General features: G+C 46.7%; 1 protein-coding gene across 1 annotated transcript in view; it reads left to right on the top strand.

Moving 5' to 3' along the window:
• Positions 1-1,117: 1,117 nt before the first annotated feature.
• Positions 1,118-27,728, top strand: part of LOC136629098 (zinc finger protein 585A-like) — a 45,087-nt gene continuing 18,476 nt past the window's right edge. The window contains exons 1-8 of the mRNA XM_066605231.1: positions 1,118-1,553; positions 15,111-15,214; positions 15,484-15,663; positions 15,746-15,869; positions 20,306-20,409; positions 21,353-21,532; positions 21,615-21,738; positions 21,821-21,885. Of these exons, the coding sequence (XP_066461328.1) occupies positions 1,430-1,553; positions 15,111-15,214; positions 15,484-15,663; positions 15,746-15,869; positions 20,306-20,409; positions 21,353-21,532; positions 21,615-21,738; positions 21,821-21,885 (1,005 nt within the window). The 5' untranslated portion in view covers positions 1,118-1,429. The remainder of the gene's footprint in view (positions 1,554-15,110; positions 15,215-15,483; positions 15,664-15,745; positions 15,870-20,305; positions 20,410-21,352; positions 21,533-21,614; positions 21,739-21,820; positions 21,886-27,728) is intronic.

The following is a 27,728-nucleotide window of genomic DNA, read 5'->3' on the forward strand; positions in this document are numbered from 1 at the left end:
ACTATAATATGGGCAGGCTAGCGCTTACCCTACGCCATGCTGCCCGACGCCCAGGGCTGCACAGAACGCGACATACGGGGAGAGCCAAGGGAGGGGGGAAGGGAAGGTCGCCAGCGCATACTCACCTCTTGCGTCCTTGCTGGTGGAAATAGCGGCTCCCCAGTTCCAGCAGCCTACCCCTGTAACATCACCTGCCCAACAGGTAGGGGATGTGGACCTTTGCACCAAACGGGGGGCTCTCGCTGGTGGGCCACATGCAGATATATATGATCCGGATGTGCCACCTTTTCTTCTAAGGCGGGCCGGGCAAGAAGCAACCTGGACAAACCCGAGGTTGTTCGCCCTCCTCTCCGTCCGGGTTTGATGGGGAGCGTCCTGCCTCTCCGTCTAACCCTGGCCCTTAAAACTAGCCCTAACGGGCACGACCGTCCTCCTACGAGACACTAAGCTAAAAACTGACTAGCCTGCTGTCGGCAGGAGGGATACAGCCAGAGGGCGGAGCTAACTTTTTGTGCTTAGTGTCGCCTCCTAGTGGCAGAAGCTATATCCCATGGTCTTTGCTGTGTACCCCAATGACACGGGCGAGAAATCCTGGGGGTGTGAAGGAGCGGGACCCTCTAACCAGGAGGGGGCAGCATTCTCACACAGAGGAAGAGGAATCCTGGGGAGTGAAGGACAGGAACCCAGTGACGAGGAGGGGGCAGCACTCTCACACAGAGGAAGAGAGATCCTGGAAGGTGAAGGACCGGGACCTCCTGACCAGGAGGGGGCAGCATTCTCACACAGAGGAAGAGAGATCCTGGAAGGTGAGGAACCGGGACCCCCTGACTAGGAGAGGGCTGCATTCTCACACAGACAAAGAGGAATCCTGGTTGCAACAAGGTCAAGTCTTCCTCTATTCCAGTCACAGCCCTCCCAGCAGCCTCCTTTTCTTCTCTTTCCACAGAACTGCATTATTTGTAAGCTCCTCCTTTTCCAATCATGTGACCTCAGACCATGTGACTTCCTCCCCTCAAACCTCCTAGGAGCCCCTCCATTCCAGCATCTACCCCGGTGGAAGTACGGGAAGGTTGTGAGACCTTCTGCCATCAGCAGGCGGAGCCCGGTGGAGGTACGGGAAGGTTGTGAGACCTTCTGCCATCAGCTGGCGGAGCCGGCGCCCCCTGAAGGAAGTAGCTGCTGGGAGTTACCAGCTGTAACTCTTTCACTGCCTGAGAGGTGACATGTGCTCCTCACACAGCAGGGGGGACAATTAGGAGTTTAAGGGTTAATCAACCAGCACTGGCCACTGAGTCCTATAGGGGCTGTGAGGAAGGGGCCCACTGAGGGAACTCCGACAGACTCAGGGGCTTTCTGCAGTGACAGGAAGAAGGTGGCACGTTGTCATCTGTAGGTTGGTGTGAGTCTCCCACACAGGGAAGCGCCGTCTATGGAGAGCAGCGCCATTGTTTATTATATTCACTGCAAGTCAGAAGTTGTAGAAGAGAAGAAAAACCTGCGGAACGTCCGGAGCGAACGCAGAAATTGTAGGGAGAAACACGGAGGATCCGTCGGTGAGCGACATAACACTATCCGCCATCTAGACCACAGAAGACGTGTGTGATGTCACCGGTCACTATTATGTCACTACTGTCACCACTATCTGATGTCACCGGTCACTATCCTGTCACTACTGTCACCACTATCTGATGTCACCTGTCACTATTCTGTCACTACCGTCACCACTATCTGATGTCACCTGTCACTATTATGTCACTACTGTCACCACTATCTGATGTCACCGGTCACTATTCTGTCACTACCGTCACCACTATCTGATGTCACCGGTCACTATCCTGTCACTACTGTCACCACTATCTTATGTCACCTGTCACTATTCTGTCACTACTGTCACCACTATCTTATGTCACCTGTCACTATCCTGTCACTACTTTCACCACTATCTTATGTCACCTGTCACTATTCTGTCACTACCGTCACCACTATCTGATGTCACCGGTCACTATTCTGTCACTACTATCTGATGTCACCTGTCACTATTCTGTCACTACCGTCACCACTATCTGATGTCACCTGTCACTATTCTGTCACTACCGTCACCACTATCTTATGTCACCGGTCACTATTCTGTCACTACCGTCACCACTATCTGATGTCACCTGTCACTATTCTGTCACTACCGTCACCACTATCTTATGTCACAGTCACTATTCTCTCACTACTGTCACCACTATCTGATGTCACCTGTCACTATTCTGTCACTACCGTCCCCACTATCTGATGTCACTATTCTGTCACTACTGTCACCACTATCTGATGTCACATGTCACTATTCTGTCACTACTGTCACCACTATCTGATGTCACATGTCACTATTCTGTCACTACTGTCACCACTATCTGATGTCACCTGTCACTATTCTGTCACTACTGTCACCACTATCTGATGTCACATGTCACTATTCTGTCACTACCGTCACCACTATCTGATGTCACCGGTCACTATTCTGTCACTGCCAAATATATCATATGAAATTCATGACATTTATCAGAGCTTTATAAGGACTGCACCAGGTGGAAACGTTTTCTTTTTATTGGATATGGAGGAATATAGAATTATATTTTTACTCCGCCCCGTATTATTGCTGCTGTGAGTCTCATATTATATGTTTGATACTGTGTGGATCGCGGTGCGGACCCTCCTGTGGCGTCTGATCTTCCTCACCCTGTTGGGTTGCGTCACTATTTATTTGCTGCTGATTAACCGTTTACCTGTTCTGTCTCTTCTGTCGCCGCTCTTTTATGTATACTAGCAGTATTTTAGTTTTGATAACCTCTCTGGGTATTGTAGTCCGCCCCTTCCAGGTATTACTTTAGTTGTCGCCTTCGATCCCACTCATCCTCAGATATGTGCTTCTTAAGTACCGGGGCCCCAAACAGTCTACTGTATTCCATGTGTCGTCTGACCGGTGATCGGTAAGGAGGGGGAATAATGTTCTCGTCATCCGCCCGTAGACCTCATTTTATGGCCCCCATTATCCTACTTGCCTTGGCAGCAGCTGCCTGACATTGGTTGCTCCAGTTTAGTTTACAGTTATCTTCTCTAAGCCATCAGCTAAATCTGTTTCTTTACAAGTTCTTTTGGTGTCTTTTTTAGGGCGTCCTCACACTGACGAGCGCCATTTAGCTGTGAGTAAATCGCAATGTTGCTTATGAGACATCTGAGCGTCAGCGATGCTTTTTATTACAAGAACATCGCTGCGGCTTGCGTTTTTTTCTCGCACATTTTTCTTGCAATAGACAGTAGGAATTTCTAATGTTAAAAACGCATCGCACGCAAGTCGCAAGTTCGGGCATTGTGATTGGATAAAAAGGAGACTTCATAGGGAAACCTGGGAAATAGAAGGAGTCTCCATAGGGAATACCCAGAAAGATGGGACAGGCTGCAAGGTTTTCTTTTTCCCCCTCCACATGGCAGGAATGGTTCCCTAATTCTGCGGTTCCGCTCTCTCGCATCGTGTGATGTTATCCCCAGTGTGAAGGCAGCCTTGGGCACAGATGTGTTTTCTGAGGGTTTATTCCAAGTTGAGAAATCCTTGGGAAAAGATAACTGATAGCCGACCCCCTGATGCCACAACGGGGGTGCATGAGGAAAGCGACCCCCGCTGTTAAAGGGGTTGTCCCGCGCCGAAACGGGTTTTTTTTTTTTCAACCCCCCCCCCCCCCCCCCCCGTTCGGCGCGAGACAACCCCGATGCAGGGACCTAAAGAAAGCTTATCGGAGCGCTTACCTTAATCCCCGCGCTCCGGTGACTTCTATACTTACCGGTGAAGATGGCCGCCGGGAACCTCTTCCTCCGTGGACCGCAGCTCTTCTGTGCGGTCCATTGCCGATTCCAGCCTCCTGATTCGCTGGAATCGGCACGTGACGGGGCGGAGCTACACGGAGCTACACGGAGCCCCATAGAGAACAGGAGAAGACCTGGACTGCGCAAGCGCGGCTAATTTGGCCATCGGAGGGCGAAAATTAGTCGGCTCCATGGGAACGAGGACGCTAGCAACGGAGCAGGTAAGTATAAAACTTTTTATAACTTCTGTATGGCTCATAATTAATGCACAATGTATATTACAAAGTGCATTATTATGGCCATACAGAAGTGTATAACCCCACTTGCTGCCGCGGGACAACCCCTTTAACCCCTTACATGAAAAGTATTCCCAGATGGAGTGCTGCCCCCTCTGTGACATCATTGGACCCCCAGCTTGCCATTGCCTATTACAAGCGATCGGGCATGGCAGTACCGAAGTCCTGTGATGCCTAGGGCCGCTCTCACACATGCATTGTTTCCAGCATTTAACAGCCTTTTTAGCGCAGCGCTAAACATTGTCAGACGCTTTCTTTGATTTCATTGAGGCTTCTCAGACATGCGCTAAAACACAGCGTTTTTACAAGCCCATGTGTGGGAGGAGTTTAAGATATGAAAAAAATAGTGTAAAAAAACAACTTTTTTTTGCTCATCTTCCCCTATTTGTATAAAAAAAATAAGAAAATCCCATATATTTGGTATCATCATGTCCAGAATGATCTGTCCTATTATTGGAGCATACTATTTAACTTTTGCAGTAAAAAACATTAAATAAAGAGGCAAAATGCTTATTTTATCCATTTTACCTTCAAAAAGTGCAATAATAGTGAACAAAAAAGCCATAATGTACCCCAAAATGCTACAACTAAAAACTACAGCTTATAACGTAATAAACAAGCCCAGACAGAGATCCGGGCAGAGATGTAAAAGTAATTATAATGTAAAATAAAATGTTTTTTATTGTGCAGGAGTGGAAAAAACTAAAAAAATTATATTTTTAGTATGGTTGTAATCGTACCAACACGCAGAAAAAATGTATTGTCATTTATTCTGTATGATTGACACTGTTTTCTCTCCCTGCTCTCAAAAAAAAGATTATATGAACCCAAAAATAGTACCAGTAAAACCAACATTTCGCCACACAAAAAACAAGCCCTCATACGGCCGTGTCGACTGAAAAATATATAAGTTATGGCTATTGAAGAGTGGAGATAAAAATCCCCCAAAAATCCTTGTGACCTTAAGGCCAAAATAGACCATGTCCTTGGTATTAGTGTATCTTGACACCACCAGAAGTTAGGGGTTTAACAGGAGGAACGCCTCTGTCACACCCCCAGCACCCGATGGGGTCAAAGCTGCAAGGTACTAGCAGCACAGTGTGGATCTATTTCTGCCGGCCCTGCTGCATTAGGCTGACGGTTAGTTTTCTTCTTTGCCTTATGTTATTACCTGTAAATGCTGCCAGTTTCCCACAGTAAAATGGCACCATTAACATGTAATAATGTAAGGAAAAGAAGACAACTAACCGTCAGGGTAAGCCAGCAGGGCCGACTGAAATGGATCAAGACACAGGAGCGTCTCACCTCTGTCTCGGGCAGCATTTCTTGCATGTATCCCACCCAGCTGCCGGCCTGACACCACCGCCCCTGCCGCTGCTGTGAGGTCCGACCTTGCCCCCGGCTGTGTGGGCCGGTGGCAGTGAGCTCTGTGTTGGCCAGCAATCTGAGCTCGGCTGCCGCCGGCGGCTGTCAGCTCCTTGCCAGCCGGCGGCTGTGAGCTCCGTGCCAGTCGGTTGCCCACACCCGCTGACAATTGGCAATGAAATAGGAAATCACCTGGGCTAACACAATAAGTTCCCTGTCGCCAACGTACTGCCCAGGTGCCGCAAAGCTTGTGCACTGACGGGTGGTTCCGCCTTCTGGGGCGTTCTGCCTTTTCTACCTTTTGTTTAGTGGCTATTAGGGAAAAACTCCCGTTAGTATGTCATCCGGCGTCCAAACTGTAATGAGTACTCATCATTGTTTAAGTAATACCGATCGGCAGGAAGAAATGAGACCGTACATGTGCATTGAATGTACAAAATCATCTATTTCGATTTTATTGGTGTTACAAGAGGTCTTTTATAAGCATATCATATAATAAAGTGACGTTGATTCTGAGCCTAACATTACATATGTGTTTACATCATTCAGTAGTCTGCCACATGTTTGATCAAAGTCCATTCATAATACCTAATATTTTCCATTCTTCAGCGGTTTTGCTATTTTATTATAATTAACATTTCATAATGATTCAGCATAGTTATTTATCATACATGTTTGTCTTTATGACTTTATTTTGAGGTAACTATATTGCTTGTACCTGGTACATTTAGCCTTTATCAGCTTATAGCTATATTTCTTCCATCTCCTGACTTACCACCAGGTGTGGTTTTATTACTTTGTTAGTTATTCTGAATTATTGCAATGTCTAAGGGCTCATGTCCACGGGCAAAAGAAGAATTAAAATCCGCAGCAGATTGTAACTCTTCTCCTGCCCGCGGATCCGCACCCCATAGGGATGCATTGACCACCCGCGGGGTAGATAAATACCCGCGGATGGTCAATAAAAGTGATTTAAAAAAAAATGGAGCATGAAAAAATCTGGACCATGCTCCATTTTCGTGCGGGTCTCCCGCGGGGACGGCTAAAATAGGAATTTAAAAGAATTTACTCATCCGGAGCGGGCGGGGAAGGTCTTCTCTTCCTCACGGCCGGATCTTTCTTGCTTCGGCTCGGCGGATGTGCCCGGCGCATGCGTGCGGCACGTCGGCGATGTGCCGCCGGCGTGACGAGTTCATCCGGCGGCCGAAAAAGAACATCCGGCCGTGAGGAAGAGAAGATTTTCCCCGCCCGCTCCGGATGAGTAAATTCTTTTAAATTCCTATTTTCAGCGCTCATGTCCGCGGGGCAGGAGGGACCCGCTGCAGATTCTCCATGGAGAATCCGTAGTGGGCCTGATTTTCCCCGTGGACATGAGGCCTAAGGGTCATATCTGTTACGTGACAGAGAAAATGAATTATCTGAGACAGTAGAATTTAAAGGTAATATCACACAATACTGGGGTCCTGGATAATTTTCCCCACATTGGCCTTCAAGGACCTTGTGCCGAAGAAGCTGCGCAGCCAATCACCTACAGGGGGCGTCACCCTTCCTGTCAATCTTGACTCCACCAGCTATTGCTGGGGGGCATTAAGATACACATACCCATGTCTTTATGGGGTTAACAGAGGTTTTCCCATGACTTGCTTCACAACCACTCTGTCCCTTCTCGGTGCTGCTGACCATGACATGTGACTGCTGCAGCCAATCACTGGCCACAGCACTGACCCTTTATAACACATGGCCTGGTCAGCAGCAGACAGGACGGACAGAGTGATTGTGAAGCAATTTTAACCAATGGGAAAACACTTTTACATATCTCCCCTCGTTATATCCAGTAAATTGGTCCTCATGTTGTTTTTGTGGTTTTTACATTCGTTCATATTGTTATAGTAATATATTTCTCTTATCAGCCTAGGCAAACACGTGTATGCATAAATAATTCTGTGAGGGCTCCGCGTTAGGACAGGTAGAAATCTGGGCGTAAACAGTCAGAGACAGTGACATTCTGGATAAAGTTCGTAGTCCAGGCTTCACCTGGGTTTATTTCAGCACAAAACAAAGCAAAAACAGGCCTTAACACCAGGCCAACATAAAGTAACGCCTGCTCGTCTGAGCACTGACTAGACATAGACCGACCCTGTCTATTCACTTGCAAAAACAAAAGCTTGCTGCGCACAGCCAGCCTGGCTCTCAGACCTGCAGAGGTCTCAGCACGCCTCTCCTAGGACCAGCAGGTCCAGGCTTTATAACGCCTGGTACCAGCCTCACCTCGTACGTGGGAGTGGCCATCCCACTCTTCACTTTGACCACTCCAGGAAAAGCCGGCCCGGATTATGCGGCTTGGAACCACTTACCAACTACAACGTGTCAGTAACTTAGTGCTACTGACACACAACTGCCGGCTTCCTCCACCGAACTCACGCTGCTCGGTGGCATGTATCTGCCCACGTGCTCCCTAAAACCTCATAGGAGAGCATCCTAGGCAAAATGTATCGGCCCTCCAGCACTTTTCCGGTCACTGTCTCGCATACCCTCCCCCTCTGTTCGAGCCTGTGGGGGTCGGACACCTTTAGCTGCCATACAATGCATCCTAGACAAGGCATCGGCATTGCCCTGTAGCTTTCTTACCCTGTGTTCGACAGAGAAACTGAAGTTTTGTAGTGTCAGGAACCACCTAGTAACTCTAGCGTTTCTTTCTTTTGCCTGTGACATCCAGGTTAAGGGAGAGTGGTCTGTGATCAGCCTGAAGTGCCGACCTAGAAGGTAGTATTTTAGGGATTCAAGGGCCCACTTGATGGCTAGGCACTCCCGCTCAACAATACTGTAATTTTTTTCGGGTGGCGTGAGCTTCCTGCTCAGATAAATCACGGGATGTTCCTCTCCCTCTACTTCTTGGGACAGGACTGCTACCAGTCCCACATCAGACGCGTCTGTCTGAACAATAAATTCCCTTTTAAAATTGGGTGTGACCAACACTGGACGTCTACAAAGGGCCCGTTTTAACTCCTGGAACGCCTTTTCTGCTTCAGGGTTCCTCTTGACCATGACTGACTTATTGTTTTTGGTCAAGTCTGTTAGGGGTGCTGCTATGCTAGCAAAGTTTGGCACGAACCGCCGATAGTACCTTACAATGCCTAAAAAGGCTCTCACCTGCCTTTTAGTTGTGGGTTGTGGCCAGTCCTGAACGGCTTCAATTTTATTAACCTGAGGTTTTATAATACCCCTGCCTATTACATACCCCAGGTATCGTGCTTCTTCGAGGCCTATGGCGCACTTCTTTGGGTTTGCTGTCAGCCCCGTTTTCTAAAGGAGTTCAGTACTGGCTGTACCTTAGGTAGATGGCTGTCCCAGTCTTCACAAAAGATGATGATATCATCTAAATACACTGACGCATACTTACGATGGGGTTTGAGTATGACATCCATCAATCTTTGGAAGGTTGCTGGAGCTCCATGCAAACTAAAGGGCAGCGAGATGTACTGAGACAGCCCAACGGGTGTGGCAAAGCCGTCTTTTCTTTCACTCTTTCTGTAAGGGGGGCCTGCCAGTAACCTTTAGTAAGGTCGAGAGTGGAAAAGTATCTGGCATGACCCAGTCTCTCGATTAACTCGTCCACTCTCAGCATTGGGTATGCGTCAAATTTTGACACGTCATTTAGCTTCCGGAAGTCATTTACTTTTCGACTCTTCAATTATCCCGAGGTCTAGCTTTTTCTTGACCTCCTCAGAAATGGCTCGTCTGCGGGCTTCTGAAACCCTGTACGGTTTTAAATGAACCTTTACCCCTGGCTCAGTTACAATGTCGTGTTTTATGACGCCAGTACGCCCTAGTATATCGGAGAACACGTCCAAATTACGTTGGATCAATTCCCTAGACTCTTGCTGTTGAGATTTAGACAGGGACCCTGATACACCTCTTGGACTCCGCCATGGGGGGTGCTCACTGCAGTCAGGGTTTCTCTGTCCTTCCATGGCTTAATTAGATTTACATGGTACAACTGTTCTGGCTTCCGCCTCCCCGGTTGGTACACCTTATAGTTTACCTCTCCGACTTTCTCGATTATTTCATAGGGCCCTTGCCATTTCGCTAGGAATTTACTTTCTAGGGTGGGCACAAACACTAGTACCCGATCCCCAGGGTTGAAGCTTCTCATCTTGGCGGACCTGTTATATACCCGGCTTTGAGCTTCCTGAGCCTGCTGTAAATGGTCTCTAACAATGGGCATGACCGCCGCAATTCGATCTTGCTTGAGGGAGATGTGGTCAATAACACTCCTGTAGGGGGTGGATTCGTGCTCCCAGGTCTCCTTAGCTATATCAAGGAGCCCCCGCGGATGTCTACCATAAATTAACTCAAAGGGAGAGAACCCAGTAGAGAATTGTGGGACTTCACGGATTGATAACATTAAATATGGCAGCAGACAGTCTTAATCCTTCCCATTCCTATTGACTACCTTTTTTTAGCATGCTTTTTAGGGTCTTATTGAATCTCTCAACAAGACCATCTGTCTGTGGGTGGTACATAGATGTTCGTAAGTGCTTAATATTCAGCAGCTTACACAGTTCCTGCATGACCTTTGACATAAAGGGGGTTCCTTGGTCAGTCAGGATCTCTTTTGGTATACCCGTGCGGGAGAACATATGAAGTAGTTCTTTTGCAATACCGTTTGATGAAGTATTGCGCAAAGGAACTGCTTCGGGGTAGCGGGTGGCGTAATCTACAACCACTAATATATGTTGGTGACCCCGGGCAGACCTTACCAAGGGACCGACTAGGTCCATAGCGATCCGCTCAAACGGCACCTCTATAATGGGCAGGGGCACTAAGGGACTCCGGTAATGGGGCATAGGAGCTGTTATTTGACACTCCGAACATGACTCGCAGTAACGTTTTACATCACCATGTACCCCAGGCCAGAAAAACCGCTGAAGGACGCGTTCCCTAGTTTTTTTGCTCCCGAGATGACCTCCTAGCACAGTGATGGCGAACCTTTTAGAGACCGAGTGCCCAAACTGCAACCCAAAACCCACTTATTTATTGTAAAGTGCCAACATGTCAGGGGGCGGGGCTTATCACGACGTATGATTTTTACCCCCGTCGTTCTTAAAAGGACAAGGCTGTTTCAAAATAGACAGGTTTCAGATTTTGACTGCTTTTAGATGCGGAAATGCTGTGGAATTTGCCACGGAAATTTCCGCTGAGGACATTCTGCAGCATTTCCACCTTGTGTAAACATATCCCAGCAGTGATACTGCCCCCCCCCCCCCCGAGCGGCCCCAGCAGTAAGGGTGACCCCCAGAGCAGCCCCAGTGCTAATAGTGACCCACCCCATTGCGGCTTTAGTGGTTATAGTGACCCCGCACAGTGGCCCCAGCGCTAAAAGTGACACCGCACAGTGGCCCCAGTCGTAATAGTGACATCCCACAGTGGCCCCCCCCAGTAGTAATAGTGACATTCCACATCAGCCCAGTAGTAATAGTGACATCCCACAGCAGCCCCCAGTAGTAATAGTGTCACCTCACAGCGTCCCCAGTAGTAATAGTGACATCCCACAGTAGCCAGTAGTAATAGTGACATCCCACAGTGGCCCCCAGTAGTAATAGCGACATCCGATAGTGGCCCCTGTAGTAATAGCGCCCCCCTCTGAGACACAAATTTCGCCCCCCCCCCCACCTCCTCTGCTTGGTGCTGTTGCTGCCACTGATCCCAGAAGCACAATGTGATGTGCTGCCGGACACCTTCTCCCCTCCCCTGCTCTCGCGGAACCAAGTAGGAGACGTCAGAGGAGAGGGGAGGAGGATCCCGGCTGCACACTAACATCACAGTGTGCGCCGAGATCAGCGCCTCTAGCAGCGCTGCTGAGTGAATACCAGCAGGGGAGCTGCGGCACCCCTGCCGGTATTTACTAATGTGGTGAGCGGCCGATGGTGGCGAGTCCCAGCTGGGAAGGCTCTGAGTGCCGTCTCTGGCACGCGTGCCATAGGTTCGCCACCACTGTCCTAGCACATGCTTGTGCGCCAGGTCTAAGATCATCCTACGATAAGACTGAGGTACCACGAGCTGTTCTACCATCTCCCCACGGACCTTGTCAACCTGATACAACAATTCTTGATTGACTGCCAGGTGTGGGAACACTGCCTCAGCCCCTGGGAATTGAGGCTCCCCATTTATCACTAACATTTTCCCTGGCTTTTACTAAGGTGGGGTCTCGGAGTTGCTCAGTTCCGAAATTGGTACGTGAGACCTCTAAGTCAGGCATGGAAACCACTTTGTCCTGCACCTCTGTCTCACCTGCCAGTACCGTTAAGGGAAAGTTATCCCCATTCTCTTGGGTCACCCCTACTGCCGGAACCGCACCCTCAGGGTCAAACGGTTCGGGACATACATCATACATATTTGCATCATCATGAACCTTACTTGTAGACGACCCTTGGCTTCGCCACAAGTCCCAAAACAGCGGAAAGTCCCTCCCGAGGATCACGCTGTGCATTAAAGGGTTTGTCCCGCGCCGAAACAGGTTTTTTTTTTTTTGCATAGGCCCCCCCGTTCAGCGCAGGACAAACCCAAGGGATGTGTTGAAATGAAAAAAAAAAATTTTTACTTACCCGAATCCCCTCGCTGCAACTTCTTCCTTCTTTTCCTCCAAGATGGCCGCCGGGATCTTCACCCACGATGCACCGCGGGTCTTCTCCCATGGTGCACTGTGGTCTCTGTGCGGTCCATTGCCGATTCCAGCCTCCTGCCTGGCTGGAATCGGCACACGTGATGGGGCGGAGCTACATGATGACGCGTAGAAGGGGGCGGAGCCAGAACGCAGCTCGTGCCCGGACCGACCAGAAGGGAGAAGACCCTTCTGAGCAAGCGCGTCTAATCAGGCGATTAGACGCTGAAATTAAACGGCAGCATGGAGACGGGGCGCCAGCAACGGAGGAGGTAAGTGTATAACTTCTGTATGGCTTATATTTAATGCACGATGTATATTACAAAGTGCATTAATATGGCCATACAGAAGTGTATAACCCCACTTGCTGCCGCGAGACAACCCCTTTAAGGACCTTACGACACCCACCTCATGAGTGGCAAGTCCACACAGTCTCAAGTCTTACAGGGGCAATAGGATACTCCTTGGTGTCTCCATGCACACATACAACGCCCATGCGACGGCCGGTGACGGTGGTGGGATCGACCAAGCTGGAGTGCACCAGTGTAACCAAGCTCCCCGAGTCTAGTAGAGCTGTCACCACAAAGTCGTTCACCTTTATGTGGCATAAGGGGCGATCAGTCTCTGACACTGTTTCTGCAGAGCATACTGGCCGTGCGAACATTGACCTCCGCCGGGCAGAGTCACAGTCCATTGGCTCCACGGTATGGGGACAATTGGCGGCAATATGCCCGGGCTCATGACAGCGCCAACACAGTATGGGGGCCCGGTCTCCTTGGGGGTCTACCCAGGACCAGACTGTCCATTTGGGACTCCTCTTCTGTCCCAAACGATCCCCCTCTGAGCCGCCTCCCTTTGGGACACTTTTGACACCCCTTACATACGGAACAGTCTTATCAGGTGCTCCGGTCGACTTGCTGTTCCCGGGGTTGGAGCATCCAGGAGGCACGGCTTGCAATAAGTCCTCCGTGGCTTTATACCTCTCGACGAGGCTCACGAGTTGTTCCACGTCCTGGGGGCCCCCTTGTCCCACCCAGCACTGGATTGCGTGGGGCAACGAGCGGATAAATTTGTCCAGAACCACTTTTTGCACGATCTCTGCCAGGGTTGACTCCTCCGGTTGCAGCCACTTTCTCACCAGGTGGAACAGGTCGCACATCTGGGAGCGAGCTGGCAGGTTGTCAACGAAAGTCCAGGCGTGTACACGTCGGGCCCGCACATTGGTGTCCACGCCCAAGCGTGCCAGGATCTCGCCCTTAAGTTTTTCCGGTAACTTCTCCCTTTCTGCCACTCTTTCAAAGACAGCAAGATAGGCCATAGCGTCATCGGTGGGCGCCATCTTTTGTAAGGACTCCTGTACCGCAGTACGGGTGGTGGGGAGCGAACCAGACGACCTCTGCACACTTTGCGCCATCGCCAGGACTTGCTCTTGCAGCTGCTGGTTAACCCGCTGTTGCTCCTGCAAGGCTAAACGATTGGCTTCCTCCAGGAGAGCATTAGTTTCGGCCTGAGCTCTCATGGCCTCCTCATGGACCTTTAGCTGGGTCGCCGTCATCAGCGTCAACTGTTTCATTAGTTCTTCCACCTTGGCTGTATCTGATTGCTGCGCTGTTGCAGCTTTCACCCAGGACATGGGGGGTTACAGCACTCTCCAGTCAATCCCTTGGGCGGTTGCCCTTAGCAACGGTTCTCCAGCTGCTGCAGCAGAACGTCCATTAATAGGTGTATGTCTCTTTAGGACCGTTGCCCACATCCAAACACCATATGTGAGGGCTCTGCGTTAGGACAGGTAGCAATCTGGGCGTAAACAGTCAGAGACAGTGACACTCTGGATAAAGTTCGTAGTCCAGGCTTCGCCTGGGTTTATTTCAGCGCAAAACAAAGCAAAAACAGGCCTTAACACCAGGCCAACATAAAGTAACGCCTGCTCGTCTCAGCACTGACTAGACATAGACCGACCCTGTCTACTCACTTGCAAAAACAAACGCTTGCTGCGCACAGCCAGCCTGCCTCTCAGACCTGCAGAGGTCTCAGCACTCCTCTCCTAGGATCGGCAGGTCCAGGCTTTATAAGGCCTGGTACCAGCCTCACCTGGTACGTAGGAGTGATCATCCCACCCTTCACTTCGACCACTCCAGGAAAAGCCGGCCCGGATTATGCGGCTTGGAGCCACTTACCAACTACAACGTGTCAGTAACTTAATGTTACTGACACACAACTGCCGGCTTCCTCCACCGAGCCCAGGCTGCTCGGTGGCACTTATCTGCCCACGTGCTCCCTAAAACCTCATAGGAGAGCATCCTAGGCGAAATGTATCTGCCCTCCAGTACTTTGCCCGTCACTGTCTTATATATATATATATATATATATATATATATATATATATATATATATATATATATATATATATATATATATATATATATATATTGTATTTATATAATATATGTAGATACTAGTATATCTTAGACCTCATCAGTGGATAACCAGCATCTAAATGAGTAACTCAGTTGGTGTTCTACACTGTATGTGAATAGGCTCACAGTCCCTCTATATCCTGTCATGGCTTAGGAATGTCTAGAGATGACAGTTTCTAATCCTCCACATCTATAGAAACTGCTAGGACAGCTTATACAGAACTGAGGTTCTATTCCTGGAAATTCCGTGCCTTGAGGCGTTAACATATGTTAAACCATTAGCACCTAGAGCCAATCATGAGTTCTTATGAGTACAAGGGGGCATGTATTTCTGACCATACGTAAGTCCACTTATATATACATTGTCTGCCTTGTAATTAACTCGGAAGAGCTTCATTGTTGGATGATACTGACTGTGTCATGTGTCAGTGATCTGCGTATAGACTTCTCATATGATTTGGGCCAGGCAATGAAACCCTATGAAACCCCTCTGATGATTTCCCTAACAATATTCTTTCCATTCAGGCCCCTACATGATTGATTCATCAAAGATGGGGAAGGACAGAAACAAGATGTCGGAGAGTGCATTCAACCTCACCCTAGAGATACTCTTCCAGCTTACTGGAGAGGTGAGAGATTCTGATGATGTCACTTTACATCATTCTTATCTATGATAATAACAGATGATGTCACTGGAGGGGGGAGAGATTCTGATGATGTCACATTACATCATTCTTATCTATGGTCTTAGCAGATGATGTCACTGGAGAGGGGAGAGATTCTGATGATGTCACATTACATCATTCTTAGCTATGGTAATAACAGATGATGTCACTGGATAGGTGATGGACTCTGGAAATGTCTGTACTGATATGTATTAATGTCTGCCCATATACAGGATTACACAGTAGTGAAGAAGACATCTAGTGATGGCTGTTGGGCTCCCATGTGTGAGGGATGGGGAAGACCCCTGAGCCCAATCCCTGGGTCCCCACCTCACCCCCTGATACATGAGGACATCAATGTCCGGAAGATTCTAGAAATCGCCAAGAAGATGGTTGAGCTGCTAACTGGAGAGGTGACGCTGCAGGGAATGCTGGGACATTATACAGTAATAGCACTGGAGGCTTCTGGGTAATGACTGTATATTGTGTTGTCAGGTTCCTATAAGGTGTCAGGATGTTGCTGTCTATTTCTCCATGGAGGAGTGGCAGTATTTAGAAGGACACAAGGATCTCTACAAGGACGCCATGATGGAGACCCACCAGCCGCTCACATCACCAGGTAATGGATGTATTTAGCAGGATCATAGCTGAGGAAGGGGGAAAGTGGGGCATGTTCTAACGCACGACATTCATTCTCCCATATAGATTTTTTTCTTATATCAGATTCTCTTTTTTCTTTCCCACCATGCACTAGTCACACTGGAGCTTTAACCCCTTAGCAACAAAGCCTGTTTGCGCCCTAATGAGCAGACCAAATTTTGGAAATCTGGCATGTGTCACTTAACATAGAATAACACTGTAAAGGTTTAGCATATCCAAGTGATTCTGACATTGTTTTTGCTCCACATATTGTACTTCATTTAGGTGGTAAAAAATACTCCAATAGAATTTGTGAATATTTATTAAGAGTGCCAAAATTGGGAAAATGTTGAAAAAATTGTTTTTTTTTTGATATTTCAACTGTAATATCTCAAATATGTGCAAACATACTGTACAAATCTTTGCTAAGATATATATTTCCATCTGTTTACTTTATTCTGAATGCACATTTGAAAAACTTTGTTGTTTTTTTTTTAACCTTTTAGCAGACGTACAAATTTAACATTACTTTTCAGCATTTTGAGGAACACTTTGTTTTCCTGCACCAAGCCAAGATTGTAAAGGCTCATAGGTGTCAGAATGATAGATACCCCTACAAATGACCCCATTTTAAAAAATACACCCCTTAATGTATTCACAGAGGGGGTCAGGAGTTAATGCAATTTAGAGGAGAAAAAATAAAATTTCATATTTTTGAAAGTATGTTATCCCTCTGTCCCACATAGGGTTAACAAAGGTACGAGGTCAGTTACGTCCTTATCAGGACGAATTGCCTGCATTTGGGCAGGTCACAATCCCTGAGTTTATTTAGATAGGGAAAGTGTTCCCATGTTTTGGTTTATTATTGTTTTTACACAGTTTGTGTGCATTTGTGGGGGACCTGCTTGTTACGGATCCAGCACATGCTGGGTGGAAGTGACACCGTCACTTTATTTTCAATCCCTTTTATAATCTGCTCAGAAGTCATATTAGGTGAAAACTACTCAGAATCAGTTCTCTAATTCTGCACATTTAAAGGATGCGAAAATTATTATATAGAAACTTTATCTGGGATGGGAAGAGGCCGCTCATAGCTCTCAAAACAGTGCAAAAGCACAAAGCCAATGGTGACCTCAACTGCCCTCACATAAGGGACTATACCCTAGCAGCAGAAGCCCGTATTATCCATGATTGGATATACTCCCAATCGAATTACACAAATCTAATGCTGGAGCAAAGAATGTCTGCCCCTATACTGCTGCAAAACATCCTTCACCTCCCGTACACAGAACTGCTGGAGGCTGTTAAGTGCAGTCCCTTGATACTTACTACGTGGAAGGTGTGGGGCAGGATACATTGTGACAGCCGTGCATCCCCTTGTGCATCCCCGCATTTGTCCCTCGTAAAAAAAAAACATTTCCAAGACCATAACCCACACAGGATTTTTTTCAATTGGTATGCCTGGGGGATCAACTCCATAGATGAATTACTATACAAGAAAGAAAAACGTATCCGGTCCCATGAGGAACTGAAACAGAAATTCCCCAAGCTGCCAGTTCCAATGTTTTCCTATTTACAAGTTAGGCATTATGTTCAAAAGCTATTGCCGCAATTTCGGGAGTTTGACTGGACACTGGTAGCTGGTACTTGGATTCGTAGACCGACATACACACGTGGACTGATATGTAGGCTATATAGATTGATCTGTAATGCGCAAGAGTTGGACAACATTGACCCTGGAGTCAGAAAATGGTCTCACGACAACCCGGGCTTAACTCCTACAATGATTGCGGTGTCAATGTCGTCGGCTCACGAGTACCTGCCTTCGGCTAGATTCCGGGAGATGAGGTTGCAGGTCGCCCACAGATCTTATTTAACCTCTGAGAGAGGTCACTATATGGGAATCTACCCTACCTCAAATTATTTCAAATGTAAGGCACCAAACGCCAATTGGTTCCACTCTCTATGGACCTGTCCTCTGATACAAGCTTTCTGGTCCCAAGTGCATACTTACACTACTACACATCTGATGACTTTCTGTCCGCAGAAGCCCATATGGGCGATTTTTGGCTATTTAGATCCAAATAAGTACCGCTGTTCAAAAGGGGCTCGCAAACTTTTACACTTCGTGGCGGTGGCACATCTGAAGGCTATCTTACAAATGTGAATACAGCCGACAGCTCCACCCTTTAAACTATTTTTAGACAAACTAGGCTTCCTGTTCAAAATGGATTGGGCTGAAACATCTCTCTTCAAGAAGAAAATGGTGCAGTCCTTCTTCATGGCTTGGGGAGCTTTGTCCAAATGCTGTCACTGAGAATTAGAGAAAAACTCAGTAACTTTTTCACCACACGTGTTGGCTCCAGGAGTAATTAGCATTCGGAGATCGACCCCTCTAAGATGTCCTATGTGCTGTGCTGGTGGTGCATGAGGACTCGCCCACATCTTCTACTGCGTCTCCAATGTGTATTTCAGAGGTCTGCTTTTTATATGCAGATATACTGATGTTATTCCTGGAGAGCCCGCACAAATCGTCCTGTCCTCATTCAATGAGAGAGGAGACAAAGTGTAGCTCTGTGGTCATAGCAGGTCTGGTTCTTTTTTTTTTTTTTTCATAGGTTTCCTTTTTCTTTTCTTTTTCGATGTTTGCTTAAAAATAAGAAAACTGTTTACCGGGACTACATCTGTCTATATACCTGCTGCCACGCAGTCGAAGGCTGCTCTATGATATCCCACCAAAAGTTACAACTGGTCTGATTTTCTAAGACTTTTGGATTTCAAACAAAGCCAATATGGATACTGTATGTGCAACACAGCCTGAGATAAAGCTTAAAGCAACCCAGGAATGACAAGACTGAGAGCTGCTGGTCTGCGCAGCTGTCACTTCATCTCCCACTTCACCCTTCTGTATCTCAGGCTGTATTGTGGTCAGGGCCAACATTCCACATTATTGGCTTTACAACCAGTATAAAATTAATCCTCCAGCCACAATAAAGCCTGAGATACAGCCATTAGTAGCAAGGTTATTCCACCTACGTTATTAGCTACTGGAATGCCTGCCTGAGAGATCCATGGTCAGGAAGAAAAGGGTTAAAGTACCATGTTATTTATACCACACATTGAATTTTATGTAAGAGAGAAAAAGTAATGCTAGAATGGCTCATTTGTGGTCGCCTCGTCTCCCCAAAAATGGAATAAAAAAGTATCTAGAGGTCCTATATTCCCTAAAACAGCACTAATACAAACTGCAGCTCAGACGGCAATAAACAACATCTCCCACAGATCCACCAAAGGGAAATGTAAAAAGTTCTGGGGTTCAAACTTTGGTGAGTTAGCACAACTTTGGTGTGGGGTTTCTGTAGAACATCCTGCTTGCTTCTTCGCATGTCTTACAGAAGCGCTGTTCTGCTGAAACACAAAACAAACTCATTAATACAAAATATAGTTTCCTTTGCAGAAAGCAGGTGTAAACAAAAAAAGGTAACTTTTTTTAAAGAAAAGTAAAAAATAACCGTAATTATAGAACTTTGGCATTGCCATATTCACACCAAAACACTAAATAAGAAGAATGTGTCCATTTACTGCACAGCGATGTCATTAAAACCAAACTAAAAAAACTATGGCTCAATTATGTTTTTTAAAATAATTTCACCCCAAAAACTTTTGTAATTAATTTGTAATAAAATATTTTTAAAAGTTCTCCGTACATTAAAAGGTTCCATAGAAAAACAACAACTATTTTCCCCTTCAAAAAAACAAGCTCTCCTACTGCTTTGTTAGCAGAAAAAAAGCAATTGCACTATAGTGGTGGGGATGTAAAACGGCTGTAGGAAGGGGTTAAAGGGAACCTGCCTGATTGTCATACATACATCCCAACACGCATGTACATTGCAGACATCTATATTGTGCTCTAAAACACTGCAGCGCTTCAGAGAAAACCCTGTAAAAAGCAGCTCTGAACTTGGAGAAGAGTCAGTGGGGCGGTCGCTGATGACTTCTCCCTGCCTGGGTCGGCTATCAGTCGAACTAATCTGGGTTGGGGAGAACCCTGTCAGGAATTTGATTTGCCTGTAGTTCGTGCTTCATAAAACTCTGACAGGTTCCCTTTAATATCTCCTTATAGGGGTTTTCCTATGACTTGCTTCATAACCACTCCATCTTTCCTGGTTGCTGCTGACCAGGACATGTGACTGCTGCAGCCAATCACTGGCCACAGTGAAGACCTTTCATAGCCAGTGATTGGCTAGAGCAGTCACATGTCCTGGTCAGCGACAACCAGGAAGGACACACGGGTGGTGAAGCAATTTTAACTAATGGCAAAACACTTTTAAATGTTTCCCCTTATTATCTCCAGTAAAGTTTATTTTTAAGTGTTTTTTTGAGGTTTTTACATTGGTTCATATTCTTTCCATTCAGGTCCCTACAGGATTGATTCATCAAAGATGGAGAAGGACAGAAACAAGGTGGCAAAAAGTGTATTAAATCTCAGCCTAGAGATACTCTTCCAGCTTACTGGAGAGGTGAGAGATTCTGATGATGTCACATTACATCATTATTATCCATGGTAATAACAGATGATGTCACTGGAGATGGAGAGATTCTGATGATGTCACATTACATCATTATTATCCATGGTATTAACAGATGATATGACTAGCGAGTGGAGATATTCTGATGATGTCACATTACATCTGTTAGGAAAATCATCAGAGGGATTTCATAGTGTTTCATTGCCTGGTCCGAATTATATAAGAAGTTGTGTACACAAATCATTGACACATGACACAGTCAGTATCACCCAACAATGAAGCTCTTCATTGTCTCTTCGTTGTCTATTACAAGGCAGACAATGTGTGTGTGTGTGTGTGTGTGTATATGTGTATATAGATAGATAGATAGATAGATAGATATAGTTCACTTACATATCGTCAGAAATACATGCCCCTCTTGTAATTATAAGAACTCATGATTGGCTCTAGGTGCTAATGGTTTAACATATGTTAACGCCTCAAAGCGTGTCCCTACCAAACATGTAATTCCCAGGAATCTGAAACTAGATTCTGTATACACTTTTCCAGTAGTTTCTGTATGAATGGAGAGTTAGAAACCGCTATCTCTAGACATTCCTAAGCCAGGAAACGATATGGGGGGAGTATGAGCCTGCATCTACATACCAGTACACAACATGAACTGAGTTAATTATTTAGATGCTAGTTATCCATTAAGAAGGAAGATATACTAGTATGTGTGTGTATATGTGTGTGTGTATGTATATGTATATATATATATATATATATATATGCTACATACATGCATGTAGTTTCCCAAGGCTGATGTAAGAAACGTATATTATTACTATAACACATCATTCTTATCTATGGTAATAACAGATGATGTCACTGGAGAGGTGATGGACTCTGGAAATGTGTATAGTGATATTTATTAATGTCTCCTCATATACAGGATTACACAGTAGTGAAGAAGACCTCTAGTGATGGCTGTTGGGCCCCTGTGTGTGATGGATGGGGAAGACCCCTGAGCCCAATCATGGGGCCACCACCTCACCCCCTAATACATGAGGACATCAATGTACAGAAGATTCTAGAACTCACCAACAAGATGATTGAGCTGCTGACTGGAGAGGTGACGCTGCAGGGAATGCTGGGACATTATACAGTAACAGCACTGGAGGCTTCTGGGTGATGACTGTATATTGTGTTGTCAGGTCTCTATAAGGTGTCAGGATGTCGCTGTCTATTTATCCTTGGAGGAACGGGAGTATTTAGAAGGACACAAGGATCTGTACAAGGACGCCATGATGGAGACCCGCCAGCCGCTCCCATCACCAGGTAATAGACAGGACTAAATACACGGGGACTTTATTATCTGTATGTAAAGAATGACTTCAGTGTCTGTCTGTGTTTCCTGCAGTTCCATCCAGTAAGAGAAGCCCACCAGAGAGATGTCCCCGTCCTCTTCTTCCACAGGACCACCAGGTAGGTGGAGATGTCCCTCTGATCTGTAGAAGGGCTGTGAAGCTCTTGTCTTCAGTCTTATTAGATGTCTTCTACTTGTGTAATGAGGCCGGTGGAAATGGCAGGATTACTGCTGACCAGAGATATTAGATCAGTTGTGTCAAACCCAGTTTCACCGAGGGCCACATCAGCAGATTATTAGCCAAATTTACAACCCTTTTTTCTTTATTTGTTGTTTTTTTTTTTTCAATCAAACATGAACAATGTAAATTGCTCAACACAACTAAAAGTACATGTGATCCTCTGACTTCTCCACAAGATGCCACATTTACCGTCTCAGAATTATTCACCCCTGAATAGAATCCCTCACAACAACACACATTAGGAAATCACTTGTTGCTTCAAGCACACCGGATCCAACTAATCAAGGGCTTCATTAGTTGCATCAGGTGTGCTTGAGAGAAAATAGATCACATACCTGGACTGGCAAGAGCTTTGCTGACTGTGATGTTTGATTGCATGTTAGAAATTCAGATAAGTGAAAAGACTGGTCTAAAAAGGTAAAAGAAACAATCATTGCCTTGTTCAAACAAGGAAAGGGGTGCGAAAGATACAAAGCCACCGAATGTTCCTAGAGATATAGCTGAATGCAAGTTCAATGTTACAGGAACACTGGCTACACTATCCAGACATGGCAGAAAGAGTCGCCCCAGATACTGGAGGAGGCAGTTGGTCAAAAACCCTTCAGTGGCTGCAAAAGGCCTGCAGCAAGATCTGGTGGCAGCAGCACTGGGGTTCCCTTTTATATAGTAAGATACATACTAAAAGCTGGACTCCAACACGTCCACCTCTACCGACCCAAAAGCAGAACGCATTTAATGAGCGCTTAGACGAAAATAGTGAGTATAACACCAAATACATTGGGCTTTTAATTACAAATAGTTGTCAGAGAATTACAGAGTAACACAGTACTTTAGGCTGAAAAAAGACACATGTCCATCCAGTTGGGTCTATTACCCCCCAATGTTGTTCCAGAGTAAGGCAACCCCCCCCCCCCCCCCCCTGGTCCCCGGCCCCCAATGAGTTATAAGCCAATCTTACTCATTTTAGGGCAAAAAACTCCTCACCGACAAAACGAATAATATTAATAATAATAATCCGCACAATATTCTTTTTTTTTTTTAAAGGAACGTTTATTTAGCCAAAAGACAAATATACAGTAACAGCAGACATCATAAAGAATGCACACCTTGCTGATACATTACAGTACATGAGAACTGAAAAAAAAAGACAAAAGTGAAAACACTGAGTGTCTCGCATATTCGTGTGCATTTCTCGTAAAACATAATACTTGGCTGTTCATTTTCACATTTATCAACTACTCATAATGGAACAAACCCAACTAGGGAGGGCTCCTAGTCTGGAGCCCCAAGCTACCAGGAGAAAAAAGAAGGAAAAAACAACCAAAAAAGGGACAAACAAATAGATAGAACAACCCCCCCCCCCTCCCCTCCCACCTTAAACAACAACCCTGCGCGACTCTTAAAGAAAAAAAAAAAGAATTAGCCTAAACAGTAGATTGGTTCAAGCGAGTATCCCTCACCATATCCATTCCCAGTATCTAGACAGGCATCTCTGCTGCTGTTGCCGGACAGTTCATCCAGTGCCCCCAAACCTTGTCAAACTTCTCAGGACATCCCCTCGCCATATAAGTCAGTTTGTACATTGGAAGCACAGAGTTCACCACCTGGATCCATGCGTTTCTGGTTGGCCTACCAGGGTGCTTCCAATTTAACAAAATCACCTTCTTAGCATAGAAAAACAGTAGCTTATATAAGGTGCGGGTTGCGGCTGCCACTGGTAGGTCTCCAACAAGCCCAAAGAGGCAAACCCCAGGGTGCATGATCCTCGGGGCCCCCAGGTGAGACTCCATAAATACAAGAATGTCCCCCCAGTAGTCTCGCATGACACCACAGTCCCAGAACATGTGCATGATGGTCCCATCAGCAATTAAGCATCGGGGACAGGTCGCTGAGGGGAGCAGACCCATTACATGTAGCCTGGATGGGGTGTAGTATATACGGTGTATGAACTTTACCTGGATAAGCCTATCTCTAGCACTAATCAAAGGAGGACCAGAGCTCACCAATATGTCTTCACTCTCCTCCGCTAACAGATCAGGAATGTCAATGACCCACTTCTGGGTCGCCCTCTCCCTCAACGGGGCAAGACACTGCATCAGGTGGGCATAGAAACTGGACAGTGGTCTTACTATGTTGCACATCTGTGCCAAACCCTCCAACCGAGTCAGGGACAGCGGTATGGACAGGCCCTGAAACTGAGCCCTGATCACATGTCGTAGCTGGTAGTACCTGAAATAGGAGTGCTCAGGCAGGTTGTAGATTATCTGAAGCTGGAGGAAAGTGCAGAAGATGCCCTCACTGACTATGTCCGATAGTACATTAATACCATGAGGTCTCCAGAATGCAGACTCTGTAAAGCGCTGCAGGTGCGGCAAGTGTGGATTATCCCACAAAGGAGTATGTGGGGACCATGTGACTTCCACTACAGGGGTCAGCTGCAAGGCCTTGTGCCATATTTTAAGTATTACCAGCATGGGGTCAGGTAAGGGGGCAATAGGAGAGGAGGGGCCACGCATCAGCAGACCCCTCAATCCTAGGGTGGAGCCCACCACCCTGCGCTCCAGTCCCACCGCCGGATTGTAATCCGATGAAGTCAGCCACCACCCAGCATACACCAGCTGGCTGGCCAGATAGTAGTAGTAGAAGTGGGGTAAGGCTAATCCTCCCCAGCTCACTGGGAGGCACAAGGTCTCCAATTTAATCCTGGGGGTGGAGCCTCTCCACAGGATACGCAGTACAATCCCACGAAGCGTGGCAAAGAATCTGGTTGGGACCAGGACAGGGAAATTATGCAGGACATACAAAAATTTTGGTAGTAGCTTCATCTTTAACAAATTGACTCTGCCCACTAGAGTGAGCGGGAGAGAGGCCCAACGCGTTGCCATTCCCTCAGCCCATTTAAGGAGGGGAGCTAAATTAAGGTCAAAGAAGGTAGAAACCCCCACCGACACTCTTATACCCAAATAGTTTGTCTGAGCTGTCCAGCTTAGTGGAGCGGGCAAAGGGAGCTCAGCTGCTGCAGGGTCTATTGCAATTAAATGGGTTTTGTCCCAATTGACCCGAATACCAGAATGTAGGCCAAATGTGTCAAAAATGGCGAGTGCAGAATCAAGAGAGGACTCTGGATCCTGGAGGAAGAGGAGGGTGTCATCAGCATATAGTGCTATGCGCTCTTCATAATTGTGAAGTTTAAATCCCTTTATTACCGGCGAGGTCCGGACCCAAATTGCAAGGGGCTCTATAGCAAGGGCAAACAGGGCAGGGGACAGGGGGCAACCCTGTCGTGTGCCTCTACCGAGGGGGAACTGGGCAGAAACATGGACATTGGTTTTGATACTGGCTACTGGGGAGTCATATAGGATCTTTACCCACCTAATAAATACTGGCCCAAATCCAAACCGTTGCATCACTGCCCACAAGTACCTCCACTCTACTGAGTCGAAGGCCTTTGCCTGGTCTATAAATACCAGGGTGCGTTTCCCACAGTTAGAGTGTTCATATGTCAGATGGTCAAAAAGCCGCCTTAGATTCATGTCTGTACTTTTGCCAGGCATGAAGCCAGATTGGTCAGGGTGTATAATCTCTTTAAGAATGGAGTTTATGCGCATCGCTAGTATTTTTGCCAAAATTTTAACGTCGTTGTTAAGAAGCGAGATGGGCCTATAGGAACCACAATCTGCAGGATCTTTTCCAGCTTTAGGAATCATGACAATTATGGCCTTGCGCATGGTGTCCGGCAGGGCACCATCACGCAGAATAGAATTATATAGCGTTAGAAGTCGGGGAGCTAGGAAATCCGCATTCTTTTTATACCATTCCCCAGGAAGTCCATCCAACCCTGGCGATTTCCTATTGGGGAGTGACTTGATAGCATCCATTACCTCCTCTATACTCAAGTCCCCATCCAAATAAGTGGCACTACTTTAGCTCAGCACTGGGAAGGGGATATTACCAAGGTAAGCTATTAGCTGTTCATCCGAGCAGCTAAGTTTGGAAGTATAAAGATTACTATAGAAGTGGGCAAACGTTAGATTGATCAGTTTGGGATTATCCACCAGAGTCCCCGAAGCATCGCGCACCACCGTGATTGGCGGCAATGTCTGATCCTCCTTTGTTAAATAGGCCAACAAATGACCGTTCTTATCTCCCTGGTCAAAGACCTGGTGACGGGAGTAAAAAAGCTTCCTTTTGGTATACTCAGCGAGTAGTAATTTGTATTCCCGCCGTAGGTTATTTAAGTCCAGATAGGCTTCTGGGGAAGGATCTGCTATGTGCCTGGCTTCCGCTGCAACAAGGCGGCATTCCAGGTCCAATCGGGCAGCTTGCAGAGATCTTCTATATTCAGCAATGGCGGATGTAAAAGACCCCCTGGTAAAGGCCTTAAAGGCATCCCACACAGTCAGTTCTGAGGCAGTCCCCTCATTGATCTCCCAGTACATCCCTGCCTCCTGCTCAACATACTCATGTATCTCTCCCTGTGCCATCCACAAGGGGCTTAGTCTCCACAAAGGGCGAGAGCCCTCCACACCAAGGTCGAGGACCAGCTGGAGTGGGGAATGGTCTGATACACCTCTGGGCAGGTAGGACATATCCCGCACCATAGGGAGACAGTCCAGGGAGCCAAAACACAGGTCGATACGGGAAAAGGAATTATATGTTAGGGAGTGACATGAATAAGCAGTGTCATGCGGGTGTCGCAGGCGCCATATTTCCTGCAGCAAGTAGGAGTCAGCCCACATAAGCAATCTGGTTGATATAGAAGCAGCTGGAGTGAAACGGTCCCGCACCGGATCTAAAATAAGATTGAAATCCCCCATAAATATTATTGGGGCGGGTTCGAGCAAGACCACCTGGGTCATTATGTCAGTAAGGATTTTAACATCAGCGGGGGGCGGCAGATAAATATTGATTATCGTGAGGAGCCGGCCATAAAAGGTGCCCTGAAGGATCAGAAACCGACCCCCAGAATCAATGTGGATTTGTCGGAATACAAATTGGGCTGATTTAGCTACCAGCACGCTAACTCCTCTGGCATAGTTGGAATAAGTAGCGTGATACGCAGAGCCTATATTGGCCCTCTTAAGAGCCAGTATCTTTGAGCCCTGCAAATGCGTCTCCTGGAATAGTATGATGTGGGGAGAATGAACTTTCAGAAAGTTGAAAGCCAAGGCTCTTTTAAATTTGGAATTCAAGCCCCTAACATTCCAGGAGATCAACTTGAGATGCGTACTAGCCATTGTCATAGAGTTGGACATTGTTTGTGCAGAACACCCGCATAACACTGAAAGAAGAGCAGCGCCAAAGAAAAGGACAATAAAGCAGAATAGTTATCTTAGATGTGTGAACCATAACAAAAACCCCTTCCCACCCTACCCATCCCCCCGAACTTAGGACAGGTTTGGATCCCATAATACAAAACTTTGTGAGGGGCGTTAGGCCTGCCCCAGAAAACCAACAGAGAAACTTAAGACAAAGAGAGCAAATATAGTCATATGGTCCCCCTGCGAAAGAGCATGAGACACAATTGTGTAGGTGTGGGCTGTATCACAGCTCTCATATACCCGGCTTTAATACAGGCTACTGATATGTAGGCTGATTGCCCTAGGAGGGGAGCTCCCTCAGGCCATTGGCCACGAAGAGGGGTCCACCAGGGAAGGGCCACAGAGAGTAATATCGCCAAATCACCGGGAAAATCAGAGGAGAGGAATAGCATAGTTGACA

This window comes from Eleutherodactylus coqui, chromosome 5, assembly GCF_035609145.1.
Source record: "Eleutherodactylus coqui strain aEleCoq1 chromosome 5, aEleCoq1.hap1, whole genome shotgun sequence".
Taxonomy (NCBI): Eukaryota; Metazoa; Chordata; class Amphibia; order Anura; family Eleutherodactylidae; genus Eleutherodactylus; species Eleutherodactylus coqui.